This window comes from Oncorhynchus tshawytscha, linkage group LG03 (assembly GCF_018296145.1).
Source record: "Oncorhynchus tshawytscha isolate Ot180627B linkage group LG03, Otsh_v2.0, whole genome shotgun sequence".
Lineage (NCBI taxonomy): Eukaryota > Metazoa > Chordata > Actinopteri > Salmoniformes > Salmonidae > Oncorhynchus > Oncorhynchus tshawytscha.
This window is the reverse complement of record NC_056431.1, coordinates 39,676,839-39,694,994: the sequence shown is the minus strand read 5'-3', so window position 1 is coordinate 39,694,994 and position 18,156 is coordinate 39,676,839. Positions and strand designations below refer to the sequence as shown.

The following is an 18,156-nucleotide window of genomic DNA, read 5'->3' as shown; positions in this document are numbered from 1 at the left end:
CTCCATTTATAGGCAATTTGTCTTACCATGGACTGATGAACATCAAGGCTTTTAGTCAACAATTCTTAATCTTGGGTCTTCTGAGAACTCTTTTGTTCGAGGCATTGTTCAGATCAGGCAAAGCTTCTTGTATATAGCAAACTCACATTTTGTGAGTGTTTTTTAGAGGGCAGGGCAGCTCTAACCAACACCTCCGATCTCATCTCAATGATTGTACTCCAGGTTGGCTGACTCCTGACGCCAGTTAGCTTTTGGAGAAGTCATTAGCCTAGGGGTTCATTATACTTTTTCCAACCTACACTGTGAATGTTTAAATGATGTATTCAATATAGACAAGAAAAATACAATAATTTGTGTGTTATTAGTTTAAGCAGACTGTGTTTGTCTGTTGTTATGACTTAGATGAAGATCAGATCTAATTTTATGATCAATTTATGCAGAAATCCAGATAATTACAAAGGGTTCACATACTTTCTCTTGCCACTGTAGGCCAGTGGTTCCCAAACTGTGGGGTGTGCCCTGGGTCGACAAGGGGGGGCACAGGGTTCCACCCCCCCAAAATTATGTCAGTAATTACATACCTTCGAGAGCTATTAATAATTTGTCAGAATTATCCAGCTCAACTAGCCCATGTCAGCTAATGTTTTTAGCTAGGTTTTTTTAGCCTATAGATTTTGTTGTAATGTTTGAGTCACTCAATTAGGCATGGCAAAATGTGTAGAATTGCAGGAAATAACCTTTAATCCTGCCAAGTTGTCTCTCTGCCAACAAGATGTGAACAGTTTGTGTCATGAACAGTGCTTGTGCCCATAGAAACAATCGTGTCGCACAGCAAGGGGGGTGCGGGATATTCCCCAATGCTGGAAGGGGGACCTGAGTGAAAAGGTTGAGACACCCCTGATTTAGGCTACACATTGCACAAGCGACTCTTGCTTCCCCGTAATCACTAGTCACCAGCAGACCATTTTTGCTTTGCCCGGTAAAGAAACAAACTGATTTTCAAAATTTAAAACAATAGTATTGAGTTAAAAAGTAAAATAACAGTCTAGCTATTGGTCTCTCTCCCATTTAGTGTAGAAAAGTAGCATGTCTGAATTTGTCATCTCACAGCCGACTCCAGCTATTGGCCAAGCATCGTCCGGGTTAGGCAAGGGTTTGGCCGGCCGAGATGTCCTTGTCCCATCGCGCTCTAGCGAGCCGGACGCATGCGGGTCAGGCGCATGCACGCGTCTTCGGTTGGCAGTTGTACAGTCTTTCCTCCAACACATTGGTGTGGCTGCCTTCCGGATTAAGCGAGCAGTTTGTCAAGAAGCAGTGCGGCTTGGCAGGGTCGTGTTTCAGAGGATGCATGGTTCGACCTTCAGCTCTCCCGAGTCAATAGCTGGAGTGATGCGAGTTGCAGCGATGGGACAAGAATGTAACTACCAATTGGGGAGAAAAGGGGGTTAAAACTACACAAATATCAGTGGGTGATCACAAAAAGTAATTGCGCCTGTTACAATTATGCAAATAATCATCTGGTCCATTGGGCAACAGGAAGTTACTTCAATGCTCACGTGAAAATTTTCCCACAATCCCGCCACTAGTTGTTGCTAGGGTGATTTCTTAGACAAAATTCGGACCAAAAAAAATTGCCGATGTAGCAACAGACGAGCCTCAAACAAGCAGTACGAACGAGCAAAAAAACAGCAGCAACCAAAATACCAACACCCCGAATCATTTGTTTTGCTTTCCAAAGTTTTTCAGCAGATGCTGCAGAGTGTGGCACAAAATAGAAAACACATTCCCGGAGGTCTCATGATGTTGTGTCTCTGGGTTTAGAAACTCTGTGCCTTTACCTAAGGAAAACGTTTGAGGGGCTCTATGCAATGCCCTTAAGGGTTCCCTTCAGGGAAATCCCTAAAGGCCCTGTTCTTAAAGTTCCATTCACTAGAACATCAAAGAAAAACTTTCCAAGCGGATGGAAGCAGTGTTCAGTTCTGAGAATTTAAACTTGAGCTGTAGCTTTAAACTTTGGCCCTTCCACTGTAGAGGTAGGGGCTGAAGTGAAGAGAAATGCATTGCAGCTTGTGGCTCTGGGCCAGAGAAGTGTGACCAAGCAGCAGGGTAGAAAGCCAGGCAGCCCAAAAGAGGATTAGTCCCTCAGTTCTAGATAAAGTCTAACACTGCCCGAGAAGCTGTCTCTGCTAATAGCTGGTCTGTACTGTCGAGTCACGCACGCACGGGTCTCAGTATGTGCAATTTAATGATTATCCTGATTGTTATTTTTCCTCTGCTGTCTTGCAAGTCCCGGGGCACATGCCATGTGTTCAAAAACGACAGAATATGTAGTGTTTTTCTTCTATGAAAAACGTAAGGCTTTACTTCAGGGGTAGCCTATCGGGAAAACAATGAGACCCTTGGAACCACTCCATTACTTTCGAATTCAGAGTCGTAACTGACAATGACTGCTCCATCTCTAAGAAAAAGATAGACAAACTGATCGACCTCGACGCACGCGCGCACACACACAGCGAGAGATCAGAGAACTTCCAGAGACAGTCCCATTTCCAGTGGGAGATAGCCTCTCTGCAGTGAAGGACACCACACAGCTCAGGTGGAGCACAGTCAGGAAAGTAATCATTGAGACAGCTCAACCAGCACACGGACATGTCCTTTAGTGTGTGTACGTGTGTGTGCGCAAGAGAGAGACCGTTAACTGTGTGTGTGTGTGTGTGAGAGAGAGACAGGGACAGAGAGGGAGAAAGAGAGCGTATGCAAGTGTCCTTGAAAAAGAGGATGTGTTTGGGTGTAGTAGGGTTGGGCGATGTCAACCTTTGTCCTCTGCTAAAACGACAGCTGGGCTATAAAACGAAATTGAATGCAACTGAATGAATCACAAAAGATAATGTTGTTGAAAAACTGGGCAGGGGCTAAGTGAAGGCAATGGCAAACCTTTTCTAATTTTCCTTTCTGGTGGAACAATGACTGATGAGTAATGGGCTGTGTTACCATAGCGAGCTAGATGATAGGCCTACATTATGGGTTGAACAGTCTTCTAATCTCTCGTGGACTGATTCTCATGGACAGATGAAACGTTGAGAATCTGTCAAGGCTCAAGTAGAATTATGTGATTACGAAACACTGAGCTATAATAGGTTACGAGCAGCAGTAGTTCCTGGTTTTCGCCGTTGATTATTTGGAGGAATCAGGCTTGGGTGAAGGCAATGCTTAAAATGGTACAGTGATTTTGAAGGTTGTGTGTGGAGGATAAGCAGTTTCCACTACATTCCACAGCCACAAAATCTAAAATTCCAGATTTTTGTTGTTGTTTGGCGGCCATGATAAACATAGGTGAAGGGAGGGGGGTTGGGACGAGAGATTCCGTTTGCGAGGGAGGAGACCTCGCTCCCTTCCTTTGCACAAAAGGTCATCACAAAGGTTATCGGCCATTTGGTTTCAACCTTGCATGGAGGGATTTCCCCCGGCGCGCATGGATCATTTGTTTGATTAAACTTGTCATTAGATTTTTTTTATAGGCTATTGATATCGTCTGTTCTTTCTCATTAATTAGTCCTCTGGCTACCTTACGTTTCTAGGCTACTCAAAAAAAAACGACATTCATTGTTTGATCTGGAGAAAGCCATGAATAAAGTGTATCCTTAAGTCATATTCATGGAGAGTAGGAAGTGCGTGCAGTCAAAAACGTGATTTCCCCCGATGTTTTATATGTTTTCTTATACACTATGAGGTTGGAATAATACTATGACAATTTGAAAATGATGTTGACCCTTTAGGGTAACAGGGTTTGAAAATAATTAATAGAACAATAAGAAAGTAAACCTCTGGCAATAAACGACACACTGACATCACGTACAGATGCGTGCGACTCTTGGTGGCAGTAAGAAAACACTGACATCCGCAACAGTAAGAAATCCATTGCCATCTGAAGCCCATTCAACATTTACTTTTTTTATTACATTAAAACCCCTTGAAGCTAGGGGGCACTATTTTTATTTTTGGAAAAATAACGTTCCCAAAGTAAACGACCTATTTCTCAGGACCAGATGCTAGAATATGCATATAATTGACAGCTTAGGCTAGAAAACACTCTAAAGTTTCCAAAACTGTAAAAATATTGTCTGTGAGTATAACAGAACTGAGTTTGCAGGCGAAAGCCTGAGAAAAATCCAATCAGGAAGTGACTCTTATTGCATCCCTATTGACCATTGAAAGGGATATCAACCAGATTCCTTTTTCTATGGCTTCCCTAAGGTGTCTACAGACTTTAGACATAGTTTCAGGCCTTTATTTTGAAGAATGAGAGTGAACGACCACATTACGTAAGTGGTCAGGTTTTGGGCTCTCAGAGTCATTTTTGCGCAAAAGAGAGAGGTGCCATTGTTCCTCCCGGTCCTAGTGAAAAGCCAACTGTCCCGGTTGATATATTATCAAATAGATATTTGAAAAACACCTTGAGGATTGATGATAAAAAACGTTTGCCATGTTTCTGTCGACATTATGGATATAATTTGGAATTTTTGTCTGCATTGTCGTGACCGCTATTTCCGGTGGATTCCTGGGCATAACGCACCAAACTAACGGAGGTATTTGGATATAAAAAATATGTTTATGGAACAAAAGGAACATTTGCTGTCTAACTGGGAGTCTCGTGAGTGAAAACATCCGAAGATCATAAAAGGTAAATGGTTAATTTGATTGCCTTTCTGATTTTCATGACCAAGCTTCCTGAGGCTTAAGTGTACATAATGCTATGCTAGGCTATCGATAAACTTATGCAAACGCTTGTATTGCTTTCGCTGTAAAGCATAATTTCAAAATCTGAGATGACAGGGGGATTAACAAAAGGCTAAGCTGTGTTTCGCTATATTTCACTTGTGATTTCATGAATATGAATATTTTCTAGTAATATTTTTTGACTGTTGCGCTATGCTATTCAGCGGTTTCTGATGACAAATATACCGGATCCGGGATGGGTAGTTCTAAGTTAAACTAAATCACTTTTGGGGGAGGGGGGGAACCTCATACACTTACAATGATGTTCTGATTCTTGCTTCAACAGTCGCTGAGATATTGGTTGTGATCTCAGCAAAAGAAAATTGCTATAGGCAAAATGTTTTTGCCTGTAGCAAAAGATAGCCAAAGAGCCATTTTACTGGTGTAAAGTGCTCTTTAAGCATAACATAGTTGATTTTAGATAACGACACAAACATTACGCAGGATATTCATAAGAGCCTTCAAATTCAATTATGATCCAAAAGTAATGTGAAATGCACTCCTAAGAAAAGTGTAAATCAAGGCTTTTTTTTGTTGTTGCTGGCGTTCTTTAAGAAACTCCACCTTGTTCTGCAACCAACTTGCACGCATCGTCCTTGTGCAACAAACAGAAAGGGGTCTATAATAGCTAATTTTCCATTTTCCCCTCCCCACTCAGACAGTCCAAGCTAAGTTCTTTGCTTGAGAAATTGCTCTTTTAGACTATTTTAATTTAAAACAATTATATTAAGGTACTTAACTGTTACCCAGAAATGATTTGATTTTGAGATCAAAACGGCTGCATTGGCATCCATTTTATATATATATATATATAAATAAAAGTTTAGGCTATAGCCAAATGCCCATGCACTGACAGAGAGAGAAAAAAAAGTTGTGACTGGACATTTTGCGCTGCTTGGGTGGAATTCTCCACTCTGTCTGGCCTACATTCCCCTCTCTGCGTTCTGTAGGCTATATGACATATTTATTGAAATAGGCTCCAGTAAATAGGAATAGGCAAATTACATTGAATGTCACTTGTGTGCTGCTCTGCTGTGCGCTGCGAGACTCGAGTTCAAATAGGTCTAGTTGGCACCCGCTCTTCTAAATCCTGTCCAGTTGAAACAGGTTAGCGTGAATACTGGTCTTTTTGTTGTCACGTCAAGATGTTGTTAGCATCGACGCCGGCTGTCAATCACCGTCGACAGACAATGCTATTGTAATATCGCCCCAACCTTGGAGGTGATTGATAAAGACCGAGCACACACCATCCTTCAGAATAATTATTGACAATATACAAACGGTCACAGTCCAAAACATAAAGACATTTCAATTTGATTCAGGAACATGCGCTGGGTTCAATATATGGCCCTCAAAAAGTTTGAGAAGATTATTTAGAGATTTTGGGACAAATGCCCTATAGCATGTGTAGACTGAGAGTTACAAAAAGAAACAAACAATTCCAACTTGCTTGCATGGAGTGGACATCCACCAGAACTAACTTAATTGCTCTGAGAAACCCTGAGATAAGACTAGCCAACGTAAGAGGGGAGGCTCATTAACCATAGAAGAAGAGTACCATTTCAGACATTATGCATCTCTATGGCCTATTACTACAGCATCGATATACAAGATGACCCCTTTCACGGCAAACCACACTGATAATTACAGGCTAGTACAAAACCTGCCAAAAACACAGCAAAACATCTGGATCGATTCAGAACATGTCCTCCGTCGATGACTGTGCTGTTCATCTTTGTACAGTATAAGAGAGCCACTATGGCATCAGCCAGTATGGTGCGATTAGTAAAGAAAATCATCAAAACATAACAGACAAGCTAAGAAACACCCAAAATGATCTGGGACACATTATCACGTGTGGTGCCATGAAAGCTTTCTATTGTACATTACAATCAATCGTCTCAGGAAAAGTGGCCCATCTTCGACAATCGAGGAGTGTAAGGTGTCCATTATGCCTAGTGGAACAGTTAATGGGCAACCTCACACCTGGCAACATGGCACAAAGTGCAAGCGGGTATGAGTGACTGTCCGAGACCAATGATCGACACTGAGGCTCTGTGTGAGACTGGCCTCAAGCATTTGAATGAACGTTTGATTTGCGTTTGGCCACGTGACGAGCATTCCTTCCTTCCATCGCAAGTAGTACCCACTAGGTGATAATCTGCATACCCTCTTTCACACTTCATAACTTTATATTGTCAGTTTCCACATAAAACAGTATTTTCCTCTGGTTCCCAAGGTCCCCATAAACACTTAAAATAATAAGTCTGATATAGCCAAATCAATTTGTGCACTTAGGTTTATATTCAGACTTTAGATACGGATACTTACTGTAGTTTGAGAAAATAAGACAGATTTTGACCTCAGAGTTAAACAGGTAACAAGCTATTGCGTAATTAGCTAGGTGTTAAGATTTCTTTTACTGCTAATTACTTTGTCACTTGAAAAAGAAAATCCGCACACACTAGGAGCTCAGATGCAATCATTTAAAAGTGATAACCTAATTACCAACTAATTACTTTGTCACCTGAAGTGTGACCATATAACTGAGGAAATATACTGCTTGGTGGTATGAGATGGTCAAATAATTTTCTCATGTTTACATAACTGCACTGAAACAGCTACAGAACAGCCTGTTGGCCTGTTCATATCTGGCTGATGATGATGATGCTCTTCTTGCAATGCTTAAGTCTGCATGGCCCATTTATTATTAATGCACTGGAGCGACCGTGCAAAGCAAGGCAACACACTCGCAATAACATGAGCCAAACATGGACCTCGGGGGAAGAAAGGGGAGGATGCCTGTGCATCGTCTTACCGATTGCCGTCTCCGGCATGGCGAACAGAGTCTTCTCAGTGGCCACCCGAAACCGCCCATGGACCGAGAGGCCCACACCCTGAAAAGCAGAGAGAGTGAGAGTGTTAGAGTGAGAAAGAGAGGGGAAGATAATGAGAGAGGGCATATAAATTAGAGGACTAGAGACAGAGTGAGGCAAGAAAGAGGGAAAGTGAATAGATGAGAGACAAAGAGAAGATGAGAATGATGAGAGCAAGAGAAAGAAAGATTAAGTGAGGGACATCTAACAATTTATCTATGGATATGAGTGATGTGATTGACAGAGAGGTAGGTAACAGATTGGAAATGTAGATGGAGGTAGAGGCCAAGCTATGCCCTTTGATCTTCTGTGTGTGTGTGCGTGTGTGTGTGTGTAATGAGCCCCCTAGAGCACTACTGAATAGAATGGCGCTGGAGGGGATGGCTGTAGTTTAAGGGCTACAAACCAACTGTGCTATTTTGTGTGTTTGTAACTTATTTTGTACATAATGTTGCTCAAACTGGACAAATATGTTTTTCTTTAATGAATTTGACGGGAAAGGATATACTGATTCTCTGAGACCAGGCCTAAATCCCCGTCATTCACGTTAAGATGAAAATACAGGGGGGGAGGGGGGGGGGGTGCCTTGTGAATGGGTAACCCGCCCCTACCGTCAGTTCTATTGGCCAACGTGCAATCATTGGAGAATAAACTGGATTATCTCCATTCGAGACTATCCTACCAACAGAACATTAAAAACTGTAATATCTTATGTTTCACCGAGTCATGGCTGAGGACGACACGGAAAATATACAGTTGGCTGGGTTTTCCATGCATCGGCAGGACAGAACAGCTAGGTCTGGTAAAACGAGGGGTGGGGGTGTGTGTCTATTTGTCAATTAGAGCTGGTGCGCAAGCTCTAATATTAAAGAAGTTTCAAGGTATTGCTCACCTGAGGTATATTTTTCGCAGCCGCCTATTTACCACCACAAACGATGCTGGCACTAAGACCGCACTCAACGAGCAGTATTAGGCCATAAGCAAACAAGAAAATGCTCATCCAGAAGTGGTGCTCCTAGTGGCCAGGGAATATAATGCAGGCAAACTTAAATCCGTTTTACCCCAATGCAACCAGAGGGGGAAAAAAAACAACCTCTAGGCGACCTTTACTCCACACACCGAGACGCTGACCATAATTCTATCCTCCCGACTCCCGCTTAGAAGCAAAAACATAAGCAGGAAATACCAGTGACGCGCTCAATACGGAAGTGGTCAGATGACGCGGATGCTACGCTACAGGACTGTTTTGCTAGCACATACTGGAATATGTTCCGGGATTCATCCAATGGCAAATCCAAATATGACAAAATTTCAATCGCACTCCACACTGCCCTTTCCCACCTGGACAAAAGGAACACCTCATCACTAAGCTAAGGACCCTGGGACTAAACACCTCCCTCTGCAACTGGATCCTGGACTTCCTGACGGGCCACCCCAGGTGGTAAGGTTAGACAACACATCTGCCACATTGATCCTTAACACGGGGGCTCCTCAGGGGTGCGTGCTTAGTCCCCTCCTGTACTCCCTCTTCACCCATGACTGCGTGGCCAAGCACAAATCCAACTCCATCATTAAGTTTGCTGATGACGCAACAGTGGTAGGCATGACCACCGACAACGATGAGACAGCCTTTTGGGAGGAGGTCAGAGAACTGGCAGTGTGGTGCCAGGACAACAAACCTCTCCCTCAACGTGAGCAAGGCAAAAGAAGATGATCGTGGACTACAGGAAAAGGAGGGCCGAACACGCCCCCCATTCACATCGACGTGGCTGCAGTGGAGCGGGCGGAGAGTTTCAAGTTCCTTGGTGTCCACCTCAACAGACTATCATGTTCCAAACACACCAAGACAGTCATGAAGAGGGCACAACACCTTTTCCCCCTCAGGAGACTGAAAAGATTTGTCATGGGTCCTGAAAAAGTTCTACAGCTGCACCATGGAGAGCATCACCGCCTGGTATGACAACTGCTCGGCGCTACATATGGTAGTGCGTACGGCCCAGTACATCACTGGGGCCAAGATTCCTGCCATCCAGGACCTATATAAGAATAATAGCGAAGACATCAAAACTATGAAATAATACATATGGAATCATGTAGGAACTAAAAAAAAAGTGTTCAACTGCATTTGAGCCCAATCAGTTGTGTCATGACATGGTAGGGGTAGTATACAGAAGGTAGGCCTATTTGGTAAAAGACCAAGTCTTGGCAAATGGCAAAACAGCTCAAATAAACAAAGAGAAATGACAGTTTATCATTACTTTAAGAAATGAAGATCAGTCAATCCGGAACGTTGCAATTACTTCAAGTGCAGTCACAAAATCCATCAAACGCTATGATGAAACTGGCTCTCATGAGGACCGCCACAGGAAAGGAAGACCCAGAGTTACCTCTGCTGCAGAGGATAAGTTCATTAGAGCTACCAGCCTCAGAAATTGCAGACCAAATAAATGCTTCACAGAGTTCAAGTAAAAGACACATCTCAACATCAACTGTTCAGAGGAGACAGCATGAATCAGGGCTTCATGGTCTTATTGCTGCAAAGAAACCACTACTAAAATGACACCAATAAGAAGAAGAGACTTGCTTGGGTCAAGGAACAAGAGCAATGGGCATTAGACCGAGTTAAATGTCAAAATTTGAAATGTTTAGTTCTAACGCTGTGTCTTTGTGAGACGCAGAGTAGGTGAACGGATGATCTCTGCATGTGTGGTTCCCACCATGAAGCATGGAGGTGGTGGTGTGGTGGTGCTTGGTTGGTGACACTGTCTGTGATATATTTAGAATTCAAGGCACACTAAACCAGCATGGCTACCACAGCATTCTGCAGCGATACACCATCCCATCTGGTTTGCGCTTAGTGGGACTAATCGTTTTAAGCAGGACAATGACCCAACACACCTCCAGGCTGTGTAAAGGGCTATTTGACCAAGAAGGAGAGTGAGAGTGCTGCATTAGATGACCTGGCCTCCACAATCACCTGACCTCAACCCAATTGAGATGATTTGGTATGAGTTGGAATGCAAAGTGAAGGAAAAGCAGCCAACAAGTGCTCAGCATATGTGGGAACTCCAAGATTATTGAAAAAGCATTCCAGGTGAAGCTGGTTGAGAAAATACCATGAGTGTGCAAAGCTGTCATCAAGGCAAAGGGTGGATACTTTGAAGAATCTAATATATTTTGATTTGTTTAACACTTTTTTTGGTTCCTACATGATTCCATGTGTTATTTTATAGTTTGATGTCTTCTCTATTATTCTACAATGTAGAAAATAGTACAAATAAATAAAAACCTTTGAGTAGGTGTGTCCAAACTTTGACTGGTACTATATGGTAAGAGTGACTGCCGTCAGTCCAAGCTCCTTTTATATAAGTTTCCTCTCAGTAAAAGATCAGTGTAAAAGAGAAGCACATTGTTCACAATACATGGCCATTGGTTAAGAAAAGCTGCACAGCTCCCTTAATCTTAACATGATGTGGATAGCCTTATCTAATCTTTAGTTGTTCTATTTTGCGATAAAGGTGATTTAAAACATTGGTAGATGTGCACAGAGCACATCAGCATCTGCTCTGCATTGATGATGTCTGTGAAAGAGCACGTAGAGTCTAGTCTGCAGTGAGTCCGTGACTACAGGCAGGCAGCTGGCTAACAGTAACAATAAACAGTGAGCCAAAACAAACACATAGACAACCCCAACCACCCGGGTAAATCTAGGGGTTGTGTGACAAATGGCAGTGCAGATTAAACAACATCTTATCAACAGAAACTGAACAGACGACTCTCTGGTGTTGACCGGGAGATATGTAGCTCTGATGTGACGTGAGAGCCCCCAATTGACAGGCATGACCTACAACAGACAATGACCCTTAGCTGAGTCAACTCTGCTTGGGGTAGCATCAGGGACACGAGGGGGCAGCAGCCCAAAGAAAATTAGGATATGCAGTACAGGAGACCTTTAAGGAAATAAAAGCATAGAATGACATTGAGGAAATTACGAGATGATGGGAGGAGACCTTGGTAAGGAAAACAGAACTTTACTAGTTGATTGAACTGCCCTGACAGAGTCAATGGTCCCCGGAGGATGGAAATCTTTTACCGTAGGTCTACAGAGCAGTGATAAGTGTCATGGTTAATGTATCAATACCTCCATCTCCTCCCAATACATTCCAACACGCACCCTTGCAGCAATTCAAATCAATCACATTTTGCTGAAGGCCTAAAGCGTCAAGTGATTTCTGTCACACTGAAGGATGATTTATATACAAGGACCAAATTAGCTTGTAGATAGGGACTTCTACATCATATTTGACCCCTCTAACTAGCATGAAATTGTGTATGAATCTATATTTCATGAAGTTCAGATTACATTTTTTATAGAATGTACAGGGTAAGGCTTATTTATGAAGTGTTGTGTGTGAAAATGGCTGTTGAAGGACATGCTCCTTGTTTGGTTCCCTGAGTCATTCCCATCGAATCAGGACACCAGAGATAGAGAAGCCATTAACAAATGGATGGAATTTGAGTTGTCTGTCTAGCCAGCTCTAACCAGGCTTTCCTCCGAAGTGGAAAATACCACCCATTGACATGGCTGTGCAGACTCTGGAGACGGGAGTGGAAAAAGCAGATTCCCCCCTCCACCACCAAGGTTCAAGGAGAACCCTTAACAGGATGGAATCTGAGGCCGTATATCTCTCGCCTTTTTATAAACGATGGGAACTGCTGGTCAGAATGAAGAAGCATGAAAGGGAAGCACTTCGTTTAACATTCCATGAAATGAAATCATACCCATAAAAGTAAAAGGAACAACATGATCTATCGATACCACCATATTACATGTCCAGGGTACTCTGGTTTTTCCTGGGAACATGGGACTTGTCAAATATACAGTGTAGCCCAGGACTAGCACGTTCCTCACATTCTACCGCTTCATCAGGAGTCACTGGGTTATTCTCATCTACAGTATAAAGCTATTAATACCCTGCAGAAGGGTGTTTTTCCACACCTTTATAGGAAAAAACTTCTCCATAAAACACAATGAAATATCCATGTGGGTAGTAGTGATTTTTATTTTTTGGGGGGGGGTCCTATCTGACTCTTTATTCCACTTTCACTCAGCTTTGCATCTTTACTTTAGTAGTTAAGTTGTAGTAGCCTACTGCTCACTAGAATGGCATCAGAGGCAAAGACAGTTGCTAAGTATTCCCTTTGAAGTCAAAAAAAGCTGCAGGATTTGACAACAGTTCATTACAATCCTCTGGTCTTTGTGTGGAATAACATCTCCATTATCTGATGAAAGCAGGAGAGAGGGGCAGGCTAATCTAACTATGACTAAAACAAGGTTAAGGGATTTCCTTGTCTTTTCAACAGGAGTCGAAATGAAAATGAATCAATGAGCAGCCATGACTCCCAAGCCTTAGCCACAGAACAGTCCTCTCTGGTCTTCCCACAATATTAGAGCCTTTCAATAAATATGGAAATGTACCGCACTCTTGAGAAGGAGCTGAGTGCACTCTACCAGCCGTTATTGTGGTGTAAGCACTTCTCACACAACCACGGTCTTGCTGTTTCAATGTAAGGCATAGATTTAATAGTGGCTTTCATAGTGCGACTGGTTTTTGGATTCAGAGTTTGTGTGTGGGGTGTGAGCGTGTTCTCGGTCTGACCTGTCAGGATGAGTCAATCCCCTATTTCACCCTTCAGACTATAAAGTCATGCTTGGCAGAGGTTTGCTAATAAGATGATCAAAAGACCTAGCCGTCTTAAGATGAATGCACTAAGTGTAAGTCGCTCTGGACAAGAGCGTCTGCTAAATGACTAAAATGTCAACCTGATGTTGTCTTTCCTGTAGCTGTACATCCTCTGTTTACATAATCGACAGCAGACACAGGATAAGGAATTGGGATGATCTAGCTACAACGTCACTAAAATGTTACCCTCTGAACGGAGTTTGGCATTCGTCATGCCGTGGCATTAGATCATCTGGTATTCATCACCTTCGCACACGTGCCAGTAAGCCTTTACATCACAAGGAATGTAGCTTTATTTAGTCCCAATGGAAGGGCTGAGGGGTCATCCTCATTCTGCAGCCTCACCCTAATCAGACACAGACATATCACTACAAGTGGGATGCGTTCATTATGAAACACGGAGGGACTACATAGACTTGTCCAATAAGAAATTCTCATTTACAGTTTTAGTTGGAAGTTTACATACACCTTAGCCAAATACATTTAAACTCAGTTTTTCACAATTCCTGACATTTAATCAGAGTAATTCCCTGTCTTAGGTCAGTTAGGATCACCACTTTATTTTCAGAATGTGAAATGTCAGGATAATAGTAGAGAGAATGATTTATTTCAGCTTTTATTTATTTCATCATATTCCCAGTGGGTCAGACGTTTACATACACTCAATTAGTATTTGGTAGCATTGCCTTAAATTGTTTAACTTGGGTCAAACGTTTTGGGTAGCCTTCCACAAGCTTCCCACAATAAGTTGGGTGAATTTTGGCCCATTCCTCCAGACACAACTGGTGTAAGTAAGTGAGTCAGTTTTGTAGGCCTCCATGCTCGCACACGCTTTTTCAGTTCTGCCCACACATTTTCTATAGGATTCAGGTCAGGGCTTTGTGGTGGCCACTCCCAATACCTTGACTTTGTTGTCCTTTAGCCATTTTGCCACAACTTTGGAAGTATGCTTGGGGACATTGTCCATTTGGAAGACCCATTTGGAACCAAGCTTTAACTTCCTGACCGATGTCTTGAGATGTTGCTTCAATATAGCCACATAATTTTCCTTCCTCATGATGCCATCTATTTCGTGAAGTGCACCAGTCCCTCCTGCAGCAAAGCACCCCCACAACATGCTGCCACCCCCGTGCTTCACGGTTGGGATGGTGTTCTTCGGCTTGCAAGCCTCCCCCATTGTCCTCCAAACATATCGATGGTCATTATGGCCAGTTATATTTTTGTTTCATCAGACCAGAGGACATTTCTCCAAAAAGTACGATCTTTGTCCCCATGTGCAGTTGCAAACCGTAGTCTGTCTTTTTTATGGCGGTTTTAGAGCAGTGGCTTCTTCCTTACTGAGCAGTCTTTCAGGTTATGTCGATATAGGACTCATTTTACTGTGGATATCGATACTTTTGTACCGGTTTCCTCCACCCTCTTCACAAGGTTCTTTGCTGTTGTTCTGGGATTGATTTGCACTTTTCGAAACAAAAGTACGTTCATCTCTAGGAGACAGAACGCGTCTCCTTCCTGAGCGGTATGACGTCTGCGTGGTCCCAAGGTGTTTATACTTGTGTACTATTGTTTGTACAGATGAACGTGGTACCTTCAGGCATTTGGAAATTGCTCCCAAGAATGAACCAGACTTGTGGAGGTCTACAATCTTTTCCCCGAGGTCTTGGCTGATTGTCCCATAATGTCAAGCAAAGAGACACGGAGTTTGAAGGTAGGCCTTGAAATACAGGTACACCTCCAATTGACTCAAATGACGTCAATTAGCCTAACAGAAGCTTCTAAAGCCATGACATCAGTTTCTGGAATTTTCCAAGCTGTTTAAAGGCACAGTCAACTTAGTGTATGTAAACTTCTGACCCACTGGAATTGTGATACAGTGAATTAAGTGAAATAATCTGTCTGTAAACAATTGTTAGAAAAATGACTTGTGTCGTCATGCACAAGGTAGATGTCCTAACCGACTTGACAAAACTATAGATTGTTTAACAAGAAATTTGGGTAGTGTTGAAAAACTTGTTTTAATGACTCCAACCTAAGTGTATGTAAACTTCCGACTTCAACTGTACATTTTTCGTTGCGTGCCCTAATGACTATGACCCAGTATTGGGAACTGTTTTTGACCTCACTAACAGATTAATCAAACATCCGGATACGAACCGTTCCAGAAAAAGCATCTGGAGGTTTGGGAAGAATGGCTGATTTGATAGACTACAATGTCTGGCAGCCACCAGCAGCCCCTCCACATCCTAATAAAAATTAATGAACAAATGTCGAGAGAACTGCTGAAAAATCATGCAGACTTAGTAAAACAAGCAGTTCAAAGCCAAAAATATAACGCTTTATCGATCCAATACCGAGCGTCAGCTAAGGTCAATTGTCACATGCAGTAGCGAATAAACCTGACACTACATCAGTACATTATCATCATCAACAGAAGATAATGCATGTTGCTGCAACATCAAAGGCTCAATTTAAATGTTTTGCTTCCTCTACTGTTTTGCCTATATGGCCTTTTCATTTGGGCAAAAGCCTGTCCTCCAGCCCCTCTCTCCTCTGTGACCCGGAAACAGATAGGTGGTTGAGGAGATGTAAATGCAAATGGAAGCGTGTCCTCCTCTCCTTGACAGCCACCTTTTGTCAAGGGCAGTAATGTGTATCCTACCGGAGTCCTTTGCCACACCCCCTTTGAATCAGATTTGATTTTGTCGGAGAAGAAAACCATGCACATGTTTAAAGAAAAATATGCTACTTATCATTTAATCTATAAAGTGTCTCGAACAACAAACTTAATTTCATTTCAGGATACGCCCCTGTAAATGTAATTTGCCTGATGACAAGCGAGTGGAGAAGGATAATCTAATTTCACATTCATTTCAAGCGCATTTGTCCGTCCACGTCCCTCTCTGCCTCTTCTCGGTAACCTTTGAAAAGTAGGCGAGAGAGGACACAGGGGTTGAACAAATCCAAATGAGGAAAAAAACCTATGTAGATATTGCTGGGTGAACATTGCAGGCAAGCACATCAAACAAGGGGTAAAAGCAAGGGTTAAGGGCATGAAATGCAACCATAAGAATACACCTAGAGTGATTCCTCACAAAACCAGGACAAAAGACGACCGTGATTTTGGAGATGGATTGTTGACATGTGTATGTAAAAGCATCATTGAGAAATAATTTATCAAAGTTGGCATTCAGTGCCTTCAGAAAGTATTAAAAGTATTCCTACCCCCTTCACTTATTCCCCCCAAAATTGTTACAGCCTGAATTTCACATCATATTTTTTTTCTCACCAATGTATATACAATACCCCATCATGACTGTGAAAACATGTTTTTAGAAGTTTTTGTAAGTTTATTAAATTACATTAGTATTCAAACCCACCAGTCAATACGTTAGAGTCACCTTTCTCAGCTGAGTCTTTCTGGGTAAGTCTGTAAGAGCTTTGCACACCTGGATTGTACAATATTTGCACATGATTCTATTTTAAATTCTTCAAGCTCTGACAAAGTTGGTTGTTGATCATTGCTAGACAGCCATTTTCAAGCCTTGCTATAGATTTTCAAGACGATTTAAGTCAAAACTATAACTAGGCCACTCAGGAACATTCAATGTTGTCTTGGTAAACAACTTGAGTGTATATTTAGGCGTGTGTTTCGGGTTATTGTCCTACAGAAAGGTGAATAAATCTCAGTGTCTGGTGGGTTGCAGACCGAACCAGGTTTTCCTCTACGATTTTTACTGTGCTTAGCTCCATTCCGTTTATTTTCATCCTGAAAAACTCCCCAGGCCTTAACGATTGCAAGCATGCATATCCTTAACATGATGCAGCCACCAATATGCTTGAAAATATGCAGAGTGGTACTCTGTAATGTGTTGTATTGGATTTTCCCCAAACATAACCCTTTGTATTCAGGACAAAAAGTTAATAACTTTGCCACATTTTTTGCAGTATTATTTTAGTGCCCTGTTGCAAACAGGATACATGTTTTGGAATACTTTTATTGTGTACAGGCGCCCTTCTTTTCACTCTGTCAATTAGGTTACTATTGTGGAGTAGGCCTACAATGTTGTTTATCCATCCTCAGTTTTTCCCCATCACAGCCGTTAAACTTACTTTCTGGTTTCATGGTGAAAACCCTGAGCGGTTTTCTTCCTCTCCAGCAACTGAGTTAGGAAGGACCCCTGTAAATTATTAGTGACTGGGTGTATTGATACACCACCCAAAGTGTACTTAATAACTTCACCATGCTCAATGGGATCTTAATGTCTGCTTTTTTTCGTCTACCAATAGGTTTCCTTCTTTGCGAGGCATTGGAAAACCTCCCTGGTCTTTGTGGTTGAATCCATGCTTGAAATTCACTGCTCAACTGAGGGACCTTTCATATAATTGTTTGTGTGGGGTACAGAGATGAGGTAGTGACTCAAAAATCATGTTAAACACTATTATTGCACACAGAGTGCAACTTGCACATTTTTACTCCTGAACTTATTTAGGCTTGCTATAACAAAGGGGTTGAATACTTATTGACTCAAGACATTTCAGCTTTGCATTTTTTATTGATTTGTAAACAATTCTAATAACATAATTCCACTCACATTATGGGGTATTGTGTGTAGGCCAGTGACAAAACATCTCAATTTAACCCATTTTAAATTCAAGCTGTGAATTCGGTGTTACCCAGGCCTTCTTTAAAAGGTGCAATATGCAGAAATCACTCTGTCATTTCCCGGTTGCAAAAATTCTAATAGTTCGCCTAATTCCAG

General features: G+C 42.1%; 1 protein-coding gene across 1 annotated transcript in view; it reads right to left on the bottom strand.

Moving 5' to 3' along the window:
* LOC112235297 (3-hydroxyisobutyryl-CoA hydrolase, mitochondrial) overlaps nt 1-18,156 on the bottom strand; it is a 53,134-nt gene that overhangs the window by 20,217 nt on the left and 14,761 nt on the right. Inside the window, exon 7 of the mRNA XM_024403723.2 lies at nt 7,595-7,673. Coding sequence (XP_024259491.1) covers nt 7,595-7,673 — 79 coding nt within the window. The remainder of the gene's footprint in view (nt 1-7,594; nt 7,674-18,156) is intronic.